The sequence below is a fragment of the Melospiza melodia genome, chromosome 7 (assembly GCF_035770615.1).
Source record: "Melospiza melodia melodia isolate bMelMel2 chromosome 7, bMelMel2.pri, whole genome shotgun sequence".
NCBI lineage: Eukaryota > Metazoa > Chordata > Aves > Passeriformes > Passerellidae > Melospiza > Melospiza melodia.
Genome location: NC_086200.1, coordinates 29,276,837 through 29,293,137, shown reverse-complemented (window position 1 = coordinate 29,293,137; position 16,301 = coordinate 29,276,837). Strand labels below are relative to the sequence as shown.

Genomic DNA, 16,301 nt, shown 5'->3' with positions numbered 1-16,301 from the left:
ATTTCCAATCCCACAATGCTTATTCTGGAAATGAGGATTTTTCTATACACTCAGGTGGGGACAGAATTCCTTCCTTCCACAGCCCCAATTTCCAATCCCACAGTGCTTGTTCTGGAAATGAGGATTTTTCTCTTTAATCACCAATAGGAAAGTTGACATCTCCCCCTAAATCCCAACTCTGCCTCCTGCCAGGAACCAACACAGCCCTGAGCATGACTCAGGGCCCTGCCCCCAGGGCAGCCTCAGGGATACAGTCCCTTTTCTGCTGGATCTGTTCCCAAAATTGTTCCTCATGTGGCTGCTCAAGGTCTGCTCTATCACAGCCCAGGCAGTGCCTGTCAGGAGCTGGGGAAGGGCTTGAACAAAATCATGGATGATTTCACTGATTCCAGTGAAAACAAATTCCCCCCAGTTATTGCCAGAATCGGCACAGGGAGGAACAAATTTTGTGAGAGTGTAGAAGCAGATAAAGATAAAAATGACAAAGTCAACCTGTCCTTGTGAGGGAAAGGTTGGACCAGCACTGCTCAAAGTCCAGCAAGGAGCATCCTTGGAGAGATCCCATTTCCCAGTGATGCTTTTGTGTTGTCATCACCTGGTACCAACACACGATGTCTCTCTCGGGCTCCTTTTCCCCCTGCTGCCTCCTCCCTTCTACCTAATTAACCAGGATCTCTCTATCAATAATTGACTTGCAGTCCCCTCACTCTGTAGAGGCCACAGAACGAGCAGAAGCTGTCACACTCCTTTATCCTAATGATCTGGTGGCAGAGTGTTTGATCTAATTAATGCACACAATTAAATTACTCCTTTTCTGGAGTACTGTAATAAGAAGACAGCAGTTAGAAAACACTGTCAAAAATAAAAGGATCCATTTATAACATATGCTACAAGGGATCAGTTCCAGGAACTTCCACACTGGTTCCAGACAAAGTGCTCTCAAAATCCAGCAAAGTGAGGATAAAATTGCATTGATCAGAGTCTGTGGGAATTTGTGTTTGTGTGCAAAGTCTGCCAGGTGGGCAGGATAGTTATTAGCAGCGAAAGCAATTTAGCTGCAAAAAATTAAACTTAAGAAACATCCAAAAGGGCTTTTCCAAAAGCAGAACTAGAGCAGAGAACAGTGGCAGCTCAAACCTGACCAGCAGCCCTGTGTAAAAGGATATATTTTCTGTTTCTCCTCGTTGTACAACACATCCACCAGCTGGATGACGTTTTTGTGCCGTAATCTCCGCAGGAGCTGGATCTCCCTGCAGGAAGAGACAAGGAAAAAGTTACATTTAAAAAGCTTATTCCCAACTCTATTTCTTCCAAAATTTCACCCAAATTTAACTTGGCTGAATGGCTCAGAGACCTGAAGTGAATTTTGTGTTTGTGGGGAATAAATAAGGTAAAACAGTGAGGAGCCACCTTCCCTTGGCTTGGGGAACAGCCCCTTGAATGTCACCTTCTGTCACCTGCTCTAAACTTTGGCTCCAGGGATTTTATACCTGCCCCAAACCACAGTTTAGTCTCTTTTGCATTAAACTCATCCTGCAAAATCCCACTGGATGCCAGCTGTGGAGAAACAGGCAGAGCAGGACAGTCAGGTCAGGGTGGTTCTGTTGGTGCCTGGCAGTGCAGGTCCTGCTTTTCACTTTGTTCCTGCTGCTGCTCCATCCTGGGCTGTGCTGAGCCCCCAAATTCTCCTTCCCACAATGATCTGGTGAGTGCTTTAAGCAGTGTGGTCACACTTCATCAGCTCAGCCTCTGGGAAGCAGCATTACAAGGAATTCTGAGCACGGCTTTGGAAGTGAGAGCCCCTGCCCAAAGCCAGCTCAGAGCCCCACATGGGCACAATTAGCAGCTCCAGTAATGAGCTGGGGCCAGCACAAAGGCTGAGCAACAACCAGGAGCTGCTCCTTGGAAAGGGGTTCTCTGATCCAGGAGTGCAAGGAGAATCCTTACTGGTCTTTTAAGGATGTCTGAGCAGTGTGAATTATTTCACCACCAAAATTAAGGCCAGAGACTCCTTCCTCAGCTCTGGATTTAGAAGAAACCACCAAGAACTGAGCAGAGACCCAGGATACCACAGCAAAACTCCCAAGTATTGTGTGGACATGGCAGACAAGTCTAATTATAGGAATGACCAAAGGGCTGAAGTGGATTAAATTAGCACAAGGAACAGCAGCCAGTGTCAGTGTGGAGCTGAGGAGATCCTGCAGCACAAAGGGAGAGGGCTGAGGGCTCCAACCAGGGCTGCCAGAGGAGAGCAAACACACTCAAACACAACTTTAGGCCCAAAATGTTGGGAACACATTTAAAATCCTGATCCCAACAGCTCATTCCCTGTAATACAACTCAGAAGCACAAAACACTAATTCCTACAAATAAATATCTCATATTTCTGTAATGATTTCCCCCCCCTCAGGAGGACTCTGTGAACCAATCCAAAATGCCAGGGCAGTGCCCCCACCCCTGGGGCAGAAGCCAAGCCACCCTTTTCCCAGAGGAAAGATTACTTCTATTTTTAGCCCCTCTTTAGCTCTGGAATGCCTGAGGAGCAGGGACAGCCAGCTCAGTCACCTCCAGTCCCATCTCACTTTGCAAACCCCTCGAGTAGGGGAACAGAGGTCTCACCACCTCAGAACAGGCCTAAATTTGATTTTTTTTTCTTCCAAAACTACCAACAAAACCCCACTGCAAGTGTGTGAGCAGACAGATTGTCAGAAACCAAGGCCTGCTTGCAAGTACAACCTCCTTGGAAGGAGACAAGGGGGAAAAAAGACCTAACTCGAGCTCTGTCAGATCCATTAAGCTCATCCTGGTGGATTAAGATTTATTCCCTGCAAGGAACCTGCTCTGGTAAATAACAGGGGGTGTTGCTGCTCAGAACTGTAAATAGCAAAGCTGCCCCCTTGTTCCATGGGCCACAGCATTTTGGAACGTGCCAAAGGCAGCCTGGAAAGGCAGATTCTCCTTCCTGGACATCTCCACTGTGAGATGCAGTGTTCTTCCTTGTTCCCAGCCTAAGAAAACACAGCCAAAAGATTCATTCCCTTCCTTTGGTTCACAAGGTTCTTCCCACAACATCCTGAAAGCTTAGGGAGTGCAGCACCTGATCCAGGACTGGCTGGAAGTGCCAGGAAGATTTCAGTGTCACTTTTGCTTAGTCCCAAGAGTTCATCCACGTCCTGCTCCTGCAGGGATGTCTGGCATTCCAAATTCTATATCCATCAGAATATGGAATTCTGGGCTCTTCCAGGTCCCAGCATTTCACCTCCCAACCCAGGCAAACATCCAGCTCAGCAGAGGAAATCCTTGAGCCAAGGGGAACACATCCCTGAGGAGGAGGGATCAGCTCATTCCCACCTGAGCTCACACCTCCAGAGCCTCCAGCAAATCTGTCCCCGTGTGGAGGTTCCAGCTCTTGGCACTTGCAGACCCCAGGAACTGTCACAGCACAGCCCCATAACCCAGGAAAACCCTCAGAGGAATTCCAAGGAGCACAAATTCCAAGCAGAGCAATTGCTGAGGTGGTAAGTACAGCACAGGGCACTTGGGATCCCACAGAGCCCCAAACACTTAATTAACGTGTCAGGCTATTAGCACACAGCGTTATTAAACCTCTGCTGCTGCTGCAGCCACAGGCTGCCAGGTTTTCCTGCCTTTTTGTTTTTTTGGCAATTCCACTAAACTCCCTTTTTTTTTTTTTTTTTGCAGGGATGAGATTCTGCAGTGTCTGCCTGACTGAGCCACCTCCACCTGCTCTATAGAGAAGTTATTGCCCCAATAGATTTAAGGAAATTGTGCCTTACAAGTTTAAGCCCTCAACATCCTCTCCAGGACTCAGAGAACCCTTCAGGGCTCATTTTCCTGGGGCAGAAGTGGAGTATTTTGGAGCAGAGAAAAATAATTTGATCTGACCTAAGTCCCAAACACATTTTAGCTGTAATTTCTGGGTCTCCAGAACAACAGGGCTGGGGCAGAGAAGAGCCTGTGGCCTGGGATATCAGCAAGGAGTGACCCAAGGTTGGCATTAACATCCCATTTCCAGCCCAACATCTGCAGGTGCCCAAGGCCCAGCTCAGACACCTGTGTGATCCTCCACAGCTCATTAGTGCACTCTCATTACTCCCTGTGTGTTACTGCTTGTGGAATTACCCAAGGGCCACTGTCTAGGAACCGTTTTCCAGGGATTTCCTCGGAGGACAATTCCATTCCTGTGCTATCAGCACAGCTCTGAGGAAGGAACCCACCACAGTAACTCAATCACCTCCGCCCAACAGCCCAAACCTCACCTGCAGCTTTTCCCTGTGTGGTGGGAAACACTGGAAAACACTTCAGTGATCAGATTCCAAGAGAGAAAGCAGAGCCCAACAGTGTGATCCAACCCATTTCCTGCTGTCCTGTGCACAGGAGCAGTTTTTGGACATAAACTCCTCAAAGCTGCCCAAAGTGAGATTCCAGTGCAATCTGGCCATGTTGACATTAAAATACTGTGTCAGGGTCCTGTCCAGCACTACCTGGAGACCCCACAGCACTTTGTTCCTCCCACCCTGTTTGGTCACATATCTCACACTCAGAGCAGACACAGCTTTCACTCCCTCTCACAGCAGTGCTGAAGGGTTCTGATAAGCTCAGAGTGCCAAGGGACCAGGGAACCACAAAATACAACAGTTTGCCTTAAAATTCCCCACTGAAGCAGCAGATAAAGCACATGGATAGGTGGGCAGAGGGAAAAGGATGAGGGAACAGAAATAGGAACTTGAACTAAAGTTAAACCCCTGGGTACAAGGCAAGACCTAAAATCTGCCTTGGGTGTTTTGGAGCAGGTGGGGCTGAGCCAGGAAATGTCCACAGAAAGTCCCTTTTAATAACTCCCTTAATGACCCATCTGATACTCACAGCCCCGTTCTGGGTGTGAATAAAACTTCCACGGAGTTCACCTCAGGACACAGGAGCATTCCCATGGCTCTGAGAGCAGGGAACTCTCCTGATGTGGGCAAGCTCTTTTTACCTAATTTACATGGAAAGCTTCCCTAAGGAGGAAACCATCTCCAGGTTCCCCAGTGGCAGCTCTGGAAGCGCCCGTGGAGGGACCCAGGGACGGGGCACTCAGCCTCCACCAGAAAAACAAGAAACATTTTATTACACATTAACCAGGTTTGCTTGATCCTGAACCTGAGCCAGGAAGGGAGAGAGACAGGGAGGTCCCAGCCTTGGGATGTGACTCTTCCACAGCCAAGAAAGGTTGGAAGGCAAAGTGAGAGAGCTCCCTGACAGCAGTGCTGGGACAGGATGTGAAATATCCCACAGCTAAACTGGGAAATCAAGCGGAGGGACAGACACAGGGCTCTGCAGGTCAGGGCTCACCCGCAGCAGAACAGCACAAGAGTATCCTCGACCTCTCAGAGCTCTCCCTCCCAGCCCAGATAAACCCTCCTGGGTTGTTTGGGCTGCAGAGGCTCCTGCAGGGCTGATAAGCAGCTCCTGGCAGGGCTGCTGCAAGGTCCAGGGTAGGGAGAGTTCCCACAGCAGCCCCACTGATCCAGCCCCTCCTGGGGTTCACTTCCATGAGGGAGGGCTTTGTACCCTGAGTAACCAGGTGTGGCAGAGGCACAGAGAGCTGACAACCCTTGGCCCCAATTTACAGCCACAGAAATCAGCTGGGGAGAGCCTTGAGTTAACTCCCAAGGACCTTAGAAATGAAGCTGAGCAAAAAACCCAAAACTTCCTGTGCCCGTGGGGTGCTCCATATATTGGATTCTGTTCCAGCCACCTTCCCCATGGGTGGGAGGAGGAATTGCCACCACAGAGAGCTCCAGGGAACACCTGGGGACACTTGGGCAGATACAGGAATAACCCTGTGAGGACACCAGGTGTGTTTGTAAGGTTCTCACCTCGCCCAGGTGCTGAGAGGATACAGAGGAATTGCTTTAAGAAACAATATTTTATCCATTAAATGACACCAAAGTGGTGTCATCCCAGACTCTCCCAGCCCTTGGGAACCTGTGCCCAGCCTCACCCAGAGCACTGGCTGCTGTTCAGAGGGAAGAGATTCCTAAATACCTGTGGATTAGGAAGCACTTCACACAGCAGATCCACGCTGTCAGCTAAAACAACACAGCAGCTCAGCTGCTGAACAAGAAGCAAGCTCACCCATCCAGCTGCCAGAGCTCCTTACTCACTTTTTCACGTTGGCCTCCCCGTTGGGGATCCGGCGCAGCTTCTTCTTCTTCAGGATCTTGACGGCTCTCCTGCACAGGGTCTCTGAGTCCAGCATCTCCTTGACTTTGCCGTAGGAGCCCTCTCCCAGCAGGTCTCCCATGAGGTACTTGCCGATGAGCTTGGCCCGTTTGCGCCGGGGCTGGTAAATGACCTCGGTGGAGTCGATGCGGTGGATGAACGTGTCCATGCCCACCGACATCAGCTCGCTCTCTGCAAACATTCCCAGCTGCTGGGGCTCCTGCAGATCCATCCTGGATTAAGTTCCTTAACCTGTTTTTTTTGTTGTTTTTTTTTTTTTTTTTTTCCTTAAGCGCTCAAGGCTTTAATCCTTGTTTTGTTAAGTTTCCAACACTCCCTTTTTACTCCTTCTCGGGAAAAAAATATCCAGAAGATTGTACAAACATGAATAATAATAATAATAATAAAAAAAACAACCAACAAAAAAAAAAAAGAAGGAAAAAAAGAAAAAAAAAACCCAAACCTAAGAGCTGCTTCCAGGTCAATTGGATGCCAAAAGATCCCGGCCTGGCTCCAGAAAGTCTTTGAAAAAGAACATAAATCTGTGACGGGACACACTCAGTCCGGGACTCGCGTTGCTTCCGACCCGGTCCCGCTACCGGGGGCTCTTCCCAGTCAGCTGGCCTTGGCTGGGCCCAGTTTGATCCTACAGAGTTAGGTCATCTCTGGGCCCGTCAGGCCACCCCGTGGAACCAGAGCAGCTCCCAGTCCCTCTCGTGACTTTCCATGCCTAGGAGCTCACGGTTCCAGCCGGGGTGGGAAGGTGCGTGCTCCCCCCGGAGCGCGGGCCGCAGCGGGGGTTCAGCCGTTGGGGAGCTGGAAGCAAGTTTCCTTGAAGGAGTTTTCCCAAACAATTCTTGCGTCTTCGCTTTCGCCTATAAAAGTTTGAGGCCTTCGGTGCCTACCGAGAGCTCCCGGGGGCATCCTTCATCCACCGGGATTGCGCCCGGCACATGATGTGTCACCACCGCCTTTGCTCCGGGTGTCAGCGGTGCAGGACAACACAACCCCCGTTGATCCCGGGAGGGGTCAGGGAGACCCCCCGTGCCCCAACACCCGGCTGCTCCCGGGGGATCTCCTGCCCGGTGTCCGGTTCTTCACGGAGAGAGGGGAGGGTCAGGGATGCCCACCCGGCCCGGACGGTGCCTCCCGCACCTCCCACAGGTGTCAGCGGGGCTGGCGGCAGGGCACGGCGGGAGAGCAGAGCGGGGTGACAGGGGACAGGACACTTTCAGTGCGACAAAATCAGCGCCGGAGCCGGGACGGGACGGGACGGACTCCCGGGGAGGGTTCGGTGACCTCCAGGCCCTTCCCGGCCCGGGCCGGCTCCTTCCCCGCACGCAGCTCCGGCCGCTGCCGCCGGCCCGAACGGTGAACTGGGGGAGGGGGGGGGCGAGCGGCCGAGTCCCCCCTCCCCGTCGCCAGGCGGGGGAGCCGGGCCGGGCCCCGGCGCCGCGCTCCGCCCCGCCGAGCCGCCGCCTCCCGCGTTCCCCCAAGTTCAGGGGCCGCCCCTCGGCCGCTGCCCCCTGGCGCTCTCCCGGCCCCGGTCCCGTTCCTCGTCCCGGTCGCGCCGCCCCGTTACCGCCCGCCCCGCCGCGCGCGCGCCGCCGACGCCGCTGCCGCCATCTTGTCCCCGCCCGCCCCCGCCGTTCCGTCCGCCCCCCCCCCGCCCCGCTCCGCGCCTCGCGCCGCCCCGGCGCGCGCCCCCATTGGCCACGCCGTCGGCCCCGTCCCCGAGCGCTCGAACGCTGATTGGCCGCGGCTACATCACGTCGGGTTCCGGTTGGTTCGTTACGAACGTCCCTCCCACCCACCCCGGCCGGCGGCGGGGCTATGTGATAGGCTAACTGAGCTGTCCGTCAGCTATATGGGCGGGGATTGAGGTGCAATTCAGATGTGATAGTTCATAGGCGATGTCCGTCGCGATTGAGGGCGGGGCTGGCGGCGGCAACGCGCTACTATTGGCTGTGAGCGCTGTCAATCACCCCTCGGAGGCGGGGCGGCGGGCGGTGAAGGGCGGAGGGCAAAGGGCACGCGGGAGTCATGGAGACGGCACCGGCACGGAATCGGCCCTGCCCTACCGGGGAGCGGCCCTGCCCTACCGGGGTGCGGCCCTGCCCCACCGGGGAGCGGCTCTGCCCCATTGGGGAGCGGCTCTGCCCCGTCAGGGAGCGGCCCTGCCGCGCCGGGGAGCGGCCCTGCTCCGCCGCCCTCACGGTCCGCCCGCCGCGCTTGGGCCGCTCTGCAGCCGCTTCGGGTTTGGGGTGAACCCGCTCCCCCTGTTCCGCTCGGTTCCGGCTGCACCTCGTCCCATCCCGCCCGGCCAAGCAACTGCGAGGGCATCCCCAAAATAACGGCACCGGTTCCAGCGCCCCGCCAGACTCCGGCCCAGCCCGGGGGAACGAACGGGCTCCTCCTCCCTGCGCCGCCTCCCCCTCACGGCCCCGGCCCCGGCAGAGCCGCCTCTCCTGCGGGCACCCTCCGGTGGCTCCTAAGGGTTGGGCTGCACACGCTGCTCTCCCCGTTCAAAGCTCGGTTTCACCGGATACCGGGGATGTCCAGCCCGGGGAGTTGCGGTATGACAGCTCCGGCCGGGAACACCGGGAACCGGTGCCGGTACGTGGGGTTTGTGCAGTGTCAGCTCAGGGGAACCACGGTGCCCCTGCAGCCGCCTCCAGCCCCGCTGTGCCAGAGGCTCAAACCCTTTGGCCAAAGGGATGGAGCCAGACTGAGCTGGGATTGGAACATGTAGCAGCAGCTTCGAGAGCTGAGCCGTTCATTTGAGGCAGGGCAGGACAAATATATGAATTCTCCCTTTCCACGAGAGCTGCTGGCACTGCATGGATTCCAAAGCACAGGTGGGAGAGTCCTGAGGCTGTTTTGGGAGGCCTGAGCATGGTCAGGGCCCCATGAGTCCCCAAAAGGTCAGATCACTGTGATGCTCCAGTTTGTTGGAGGAATTTGGTTTGTTCAAGGAACTTGAGCCTGTGAAGGTTTGGGAGGAGGTTCCAAAGAGGGGATGCAGAGGAGGGGGCTGCTCTGCCGAGCCCTCCAATCCCGCCAGCACCGCCTTTCCCTCCTCCCTCAACGGCTTCTGTCACGACAGCACCCAGCCCCGGGTGATTTATTCCAGTCTTGGCACCGAGTCCAAAGTGCTGGAACCCATCCCCGAATTTCTGGTAAGTGCTGTGCATCCCCTTCCCGAGGTGTTCCCAGCAGTGGGAGGGCTGGAGGAGCTCCTGACACTCCACACTCTCCTCCCTGGCTGTCCTACTCCCTCTCCCACCAGGGTGGCAGAAGAATCCTCCCCAAAAGGCAAAATCCTGCTTGACTGTCCAGGAATGAGCAGGGCAAGCCAAGGACTCACATGGGGTGTCCCCAGGTACCCCCAAGCCCTGTCCCCCACTGGGGCTGCAGGTGCATCAGGCAAAGCCAGAGGCTCTTGGGCTTTCCCAAATATTTGCACCAGCATCCTCCCTTCCAGAGGGGAGGTGACAAACTGGGAGAAATAGCTGACACCTGCCAAAATTGTGGCACATGGGGCAGGCAGGAGCTGAGCTCTCACTCTCTGCAGCCCCACAACCCGGCCAAATGGGCACAGAAGGGTTTATTCACACATGGGATGGTTTTGTGGAACCCTGGCATCACAGATGGTCCCATCCCTGCCCCCTGCATGCCCCAGCCCTGCACGGGGCAGGGTCTGTCCCCTGGTTGCCTCTTCCCACAGCTTCAGGGGCACAGGGCCAGCTGGCAGCACGGCTCCACAGCCCTCACCCCACGGAAAGTCAGGGGATTTCCAGGCTCTGGGAAAAAACAGGAAGTGGCAGTGGGTGACAGCAGCCAGGCACACCCCAATGTGGAGCTGCTGTGTTCATGGGATCAGGGCCCAAAAATTCCCATCTTTGTCCCTATTTCCTGAGACTGGGTGTCTTACAGGGACCAGCTGCCCAAAACTCCCATCTTTGTCCCCATTTCCTGAGACTGGGTGTCTTACAGGGACCAGCTGCCCAAAACTCCCATCTTTGTCCCCATTTCCTGAGACTGGGTGTCTTACAGGGACCAGCTGCCCAAAACTCCCATCTTTGTCCCCATTTCCTGAGACTGGGCGTCTTACAGGGACCAGCTCCCCAAAATGCCCATCTTTGTCTTCATTTTCTGAGACTGGGTGTCTTACAGGGACCAGCTGCCCAGGAAGGGCTGTTCCTGGAGAAGCCAGGCTGTTTTCCAGGGACATTGCTCCTGTAAAGGGGCAAACAGACCAGGACACAACTCAGATGTCCCCCACATCTCCCACCAGTGCAGGCACAGTCTCCCAGCCCAGCATCACTTCTGCTTCATTAGGGTTTCCTGTGTGAATTGGGATCCACAATTCACACAGGGTGGAAGGAGGAGGAGGAGATCCTGGTAAGGGAAAACTGGGTTTGGTGGTTCTGGGAGGAGGCAGATTCAGTGCTCGATGGATCTCTGTGTGTTCTCCCACTGTGCTTATTTATTTATATTTGTGTAACACCAAATAAAGATTTAAAAGGATCTCTGTAAGAAGTGTATGTTGGAAAACGTGACAGGATTGGCTTGATTAATTACTATATGCAAATGAATGAAGGATGGGAGCAGTGGGATTAGCAGGGGAAGAAGGGGACTGTGACAGACCTTCCTGGTTCCCCCTTTGCCTCTGGCACACACCCAAAATTCCCAAGGACCTGGTGTTAATGTGGTTCCCATCTGCCAGTACTTCCCTTCTTGGGGATAAATCAGTTCCCTCTGGCTGCTGCTGTGCTGGTGTAAAAATCCAGGAGGCTTCTGTGTGACCCCTTGGGATTTCGTTCTTACTGTGGGACTGCAAAGGTGGCATGAATCCAATGCAAGCAATGGGAAATTAACAATATTAAAAGGCCCAGTGTGGGCAAAACGAGTGAGGAGCCTGGGATGGTGAGAGCAGGTCATTCTCCAGCCCTGTGATTTTTTTTTAATTCCTGCAGCAGGACTTTGTGGCATGGGAGTGGGCAGAATCCTTGGAAGCTGCTCAGGGTTTGTTTCCAGCTCTTCTGTGTCCTCTGTGGGCTGAGCTGCTGCCCTGGTCCTGCAGGGAGGAAAAGTGAGGAATTTCCTTTTCTTTTGAGAGGAAAAGCACTGGACAGACTCTGCTCGGGAGTCTGATGGTGCTGATGGTGTGCACAGCCAAGGCTGCTCCGAGATTTTGGTTTGCTTCCTATTTCCATCCCATCCTGGGATGGGTGGATGGATGGATGGATGGATGGATGGATGGATGGATGGATGGATGGATGGATGGATGGGTGGATCAATGTGGGATGAAAGGCGAGCACACCGATGCAAAGCCCGTGGGAACGGGCCATGCTGAGACCCACGGGAGCCCCCCGGGAGCCCCCGGGCCGGGTGTGGACCTGGACCCGCCGTTCCGGGGGCAGCGCCCGCTCCTGAACCGGGGCAGGGGGAGGCGGCCCCGGAGGCTCCCTCTGCCTCGGGGGCTCCTTCGGCCCCGGGCCCGCTGCCCGTTCATCACTCGGGGCCGCCCTGGCGGCTCCCACCGAGACCGAGTTCCGAGCCCTGCCTCTCCTGCTTCCCGCTCCGCGGCCTGGCCCGGTTGTCCCGTTCCGCTGCCCACTCCCGGTTCTCCCGTTCCCCGCTGCCCACTCCTCCCGGGCCCGGTTCTCCCGTTCCCCACTCCCTGTTCTCCCGTTCCCCAGTCCCGGATCTCCCTTTCCCCGCTGCCCACTGCCGGTTCTCCCGTTCCTCGTTCCCCACTCCAGGTTCTGCCGTTTCCCCGGGCCCGGTTCTCCCGTTCCCCGCTCCCGGTCCTCGCCCGGTCGCCGCCTCCCCGTTCCCCGGAAGCTCTGTAGCCCTTCCAACATGGCGGACCCGGAAGCGGCGCCAGGCGGCGGCGGCCGGGCGGGAGCCTGAGCCCCGGAGCGCCCGGGACCCCCGGCAGCCCCGCGACCCCCGAGCACAGGTGAGGGCCGCCCGCTCGCTGCCCCCGGGACCCGCCGCTTCCTCCCCTCCGGGCCGATCTCTCCGTGGGCGGGGGCCGCGGGCCCGCTCGGGCCGGGCTGGGGGGTTCGGTGGGGACGTGGCCCCCGGCGGGGCCTGTCCCAGGAGCCGTCGGTCGGTGCCGCGGGGAGTCCGGGGGCTGCGGGGCTCGGGCCGGGCCCGGAGCAGCCTGTGGAGACGGCCCCGCTGCCGCTGTAGGCACCCGTGTCCCCCACGCGTGTCCGTCCCGCGTGTGGAGCGGGGCCGGGGGGGGCTCGGCGGGACCGCCCGGGGCTGTGCCGGTACCGGCAGCGCGTGTCGGCATGGGAGAGAGCCCGAGATGCTGCGGAGCCTCTGGAACCGCGATCCCGGCAAAGCCCGGACCTCTCCAACCCTGTCCGAGCCGGGTCCCGCTACAGCCGGGGTGGCCACAGGCAGCGAACCCTCGTGTTTCTGACTGCCCTTCGTGTTTCTGACTCCCCCTCGTGTTTCTGACTCCCCGTCGTGTTTCTGACTGCCCTTCGTGTTTCTGACTCCCCCTCGTGTTTCTGACTGCCCTTCGTGTTTCTGACTGCCCTTCGTGTTTCTGACTGCCCCTCGTGTTTCTGACTGCCCCTCGTGTTTCTGACTGCCCCTCGTGTTTCTGACTCCCCCTCGTGTTTCTGACTCCCTCTTCAGAATCACGGAATGGTTTGGGTTGGAAGGATCTCAAAGCTCATTCAGTTCCACCCCTGCCATGGTCAGGGACACTTTTCACTGTCCCAGGGTGCTCCAAGCCCTGTCCAACCTGGCCTTGGGTTCCAGGATTACAATTTACAGGGATGGGGCAGCCACAGCTTCTCTGGGCAGCCTGTGCCAGAGCCTCAGCATCCTCACAGGGAAGGATTTCCTAATATCTGATCCAAACTTCTCTCTGTCAGTGTGGAGCCATGAATTCATCATGCACTGAGCTTCTGCTGGCCCAATTCAGAGCCTCTGCAATATATATATAAATACTAGTGCCAGCTCTAAAACTCCTCAGAGTAACTGTAAGTTCCAGTGTAAGGACTGTGGCTCCCCCTTAGAGGCTCAATTTACAGTGAGAACGAGATAGGCTGGGCAGGGCAGGTCCTGCAGGTTCAGCACTGGCATCTCAAAGCTGGGATCCAAACCCCAGAGGGTTTTCTGCTCTGTGCACTGGCCCTGGGGTGAGTCTGGAGGGCGGGAGGGTGTTGGCTGTGTGCCTCTGTGGGGCTGTTCCTGCTGCTCATCATCCTGGTGTCACCTGAGCATCGAGCTCGTCCTGAGCCGTGCAGGAATGGCTGAACCAAGAGCAGCTGGTGCTGGGAATGTTTAAGTGGAAAATGATGTGCTAACACTGTTGCTGTGGGGTTGGGAGTGCTCTGTGTCCCGTGCAGCACTGCCAGGTTTTGCAGAGCTCCATAAGCTGCCAGCTGGAGCTTTTGGAAGCCTGAGCTCTGCTATCTCTGCCAAAAGCTCTTTACTTCGTGGGGGTCTGGTTTTTGGATGTTTACACCCTCATTTTCCTAAAATAAGCCTGTACCTGTCTCGTTCAAATGTTGCTGGGAGGTCTCTGCACAGGAACAAACCGTGCTGTGACTTGTCACCATGAGACTCTGGATCCTTCACGAAAGGTTTATACTCTCCTGAGACATTTTTCTGTTTAAAACTTAAAACTCTTCAGTCTTTTTGGGTTGCACAATCGAGATCTGCACAAGTGTGGGTGTGATCAAAGTGAACACACGCCTCTCACAGAGCAGGTGCACGTCGAGTCTGCCTTAAGGCTGCCCCAATCCTTAGGGAAGCTGGCTTTGATGTCCTGAAGTGGTTTTCCTACCATGAGTGGCTCTGTGTGAAACAGAACACTGGGACCTGCTCAGGCCGAGAGGGTTTCTCTCTTTTTGTGAGAGAAACTGGGGAGAAAGTGTAAAGAATTTGGGACCTGCATTTTCTTGGCTTCTGACCTTGCTTAGCCAGGTTCTTTGTGGAAGGGGAGCAGCCCCAGTGCTCCGAGTGCCCTGCTCAGGCTGTGCCTCGTGCTGGGAGGTGCCCAAAACTCTGCTTTTGGGAATGTTCTGTGGACCTGGTGTCTGAGCCACTGCCTCTGCCTTACAGGGATGTGTTTGTGGCTTGGGAATGGTGATGCTGGGTGGATTTACAGAGGAACGTGCTGAGTTCCTTGGCAGAGCATGGGTGGTGTCTGGGAGGCGTTTTTGCCCTGTCCAGAAATAATCCTATGTGTTTCCAGGTGGAAGAGCAGGGATAGGTGGAATTTACCTGTGTGTGGCAGTTAATATTTTCTCCTAAAAGGAACTTTTCCCTCCAAAAAGCTGCATTTGTTTGGTTTCCCCCTGTATGGTCTGATTGTCAGACGAGGAGCAGCAAGTACTGCTTGAAGCATCCAGCTCTTCCCTGTGGAAACTCTGCTGGCCTTGGAGGGCAGGTTTGTTCTTTTGCCTGCACTGCCACAGCTCTTGCAAGAATCTCTGGAATGATCCAGATTTTCCTTCCCTTTCCTTGCAGACTAATTCCCACAGTTAATTGTTGCATGGATTGTTCCATGCTGCAGCATTGACTTGTGGTGCCCAGGTGATGCCAGGGTTTGCCCTGGAGCCTGGCAGTGCTGTGCCCAGCTCCAGGGCTGCAATACCTGTGTCCCAGGAGACCAGGGTGGCTCAAAGTGCTGGCTTAGGATGCCCTGAAGCAATTCCATTTTCATCACCCATAAGACGCGTTTTCCGCTCTGGTGTTTCTCCTTTGTGTTGGTGGCGGGACTGAGTCCTATTCCCATCTGCTTGTTTGGTCTAAACTTCCCAAATATACGTCAAGGAGAAGCATGAAAGAGGAACTTGAAGGTGCCTGGGTGCTTGAGAAGTAAAACTGGCTGTTCAGAGTTCTGTGGGGTTGACTTCCCATTTCTTTGGGGCCGCCACATCCCGCAGAATTCCCGTGGGCGCCCATGCTGGGGGGCTCACGGGTGGGTGCAGCAAGGTGGGGACACTTTGGGGCTCCACCTCTGCTCTGTAGGGGTGGGCAGGGTGAGGGGAGCCGATCCCTGAGCAGGAGGAAGAGCAGGATCACGTTCCCAAGGTGTTTTTGTTGTTCCCCAGCGTGGTAATTCGTGATCGGCAGGTTTAGCTCCCGCTGCTCCAGGCACGTCTGTGGGTTTCTGGCTGTGTTCCTTTAATGGAGGCAATTTAAAATACACCAACAAAGGGTGGAACACAACGGGAGGAAGTGCTGGCTGCACTTTGCTGGGTTGTTTTCACCTCTGCTGATCGCAGTTATCAGTGATCCAAGCCCTTACTCCCATCTCTGTCCATCCTGGTTACAGCACAGCAGTTCTTTGTGTATTCCCAATTGGAATTTTCCTGCTGCAGCGCTGGTCTGAGAAATGCCTAAAAAGCTCAAGCTGTTAAAAGCTGAAAGCTGTGCTCTGTAACCTCTAGACACGATGAATTCCAGAGAAATTCCAGGCTGGAGCTGCTCCTTAGTCCCTGTGCTGACAGCAAACTGTTTGGAATATTGAAACTGTTCTGGAGCTCAGTGATAGGATGAAATCACTCCGGGGCTTCGTCATCCTGTGCAGGGAGCTGCTTTCACTTTCAAACCTGGCCTGCACGGCCAGCAAGGAAAATGTCCTGTGGGATTTTTAGGGTCGTGTCCTCTTCCCTCTGGCTCTGGGGGATCGCTGCTGCAAGGAGATGAGACTGAAGTGGCTGAAGTTGGGAACAGTCTCTGCATGCTGCCACTGAGGGCTGGGCTTTCCTCTCCCAGCCTCTCCCAACACCAGTGCTGGCTCCTGGAGCCTCCTCTCCGGGGATTTGCCGTAACAGCGGAAGCTGCTGCTTGCTTGGTAAGAGAAGCGGTGGAAAATCGCTTTTAAAAGTTTGTTATAGTGGCGCTCTCACGTGTGTGGGCCTCTGTGTAACCAGTGTTTACTGTCACAGCAGCAGGATGGGATGTGGAAGTGGAAGCACTTTGGAACTTGCTGATTTTGATGGTTTTCCGTGATGTGGCTGCCTGGAGCATGGTGGGATGGGCACAGACTGAGAGGGCTGTTCCCACTTCTCTGTTCTTGTGCTGGG

At 55.3% G+C, this 16,301-nt stretch overlaps 2 protein-coding genes across 5 annotated transcripts in view; one reads left to right on the top strand and one right to left on the bottom strand.

Annotated features, from left to right (window-relative positions):
• The window catches only part of STK11 (serine/threonine kinase 11), a 33,341-nt gene extending 25,753 nt beyond the window's left edge, over positions 1-7,588 (bottom strand). The window contains exons 1-2 of the mRNA XM_063161032.1: positions 6,171-7,588; positions 1,167-1,250 (exon numbers count right to left, since the gene is read on the bottom strand). Of these exons, the coding sequence (XP_063017102.1) occupies positions 1,167-1,250; positions 6,171-6,460 (374 nt within the window). The 5' untranslated portion in view covers positions 6,461-7,588. The remainder of the gene's footprint in view (positions 1-1,166; positions 1,251-6,170) is intronic.
• Positions 7,589-12,113: 4,525 nt separating this feature from the next.
• Positions 12,114-16,301, top strand: part of SBNO2 (strawberry notch homolog 2) — a 52,653-nt gene continuing 48,465 nt past the window's right edge. For 2 of the 4 annotated variants that reach the window (XM_063161026.1, XM_063161024.1), the window contains exon 1: positions 15,821-16,069. The gene's annotated coding sequence lies outside the window, so the exon portion shown is untranslated. Of the gene's footprint in view, positions 12,197-15,820; positions 16,070-16,301 lie in introns of those variants that run through there. The other 2 variants (XM_063161025.1, XM_063161028.1) reach the window with 2 other exon arrangements.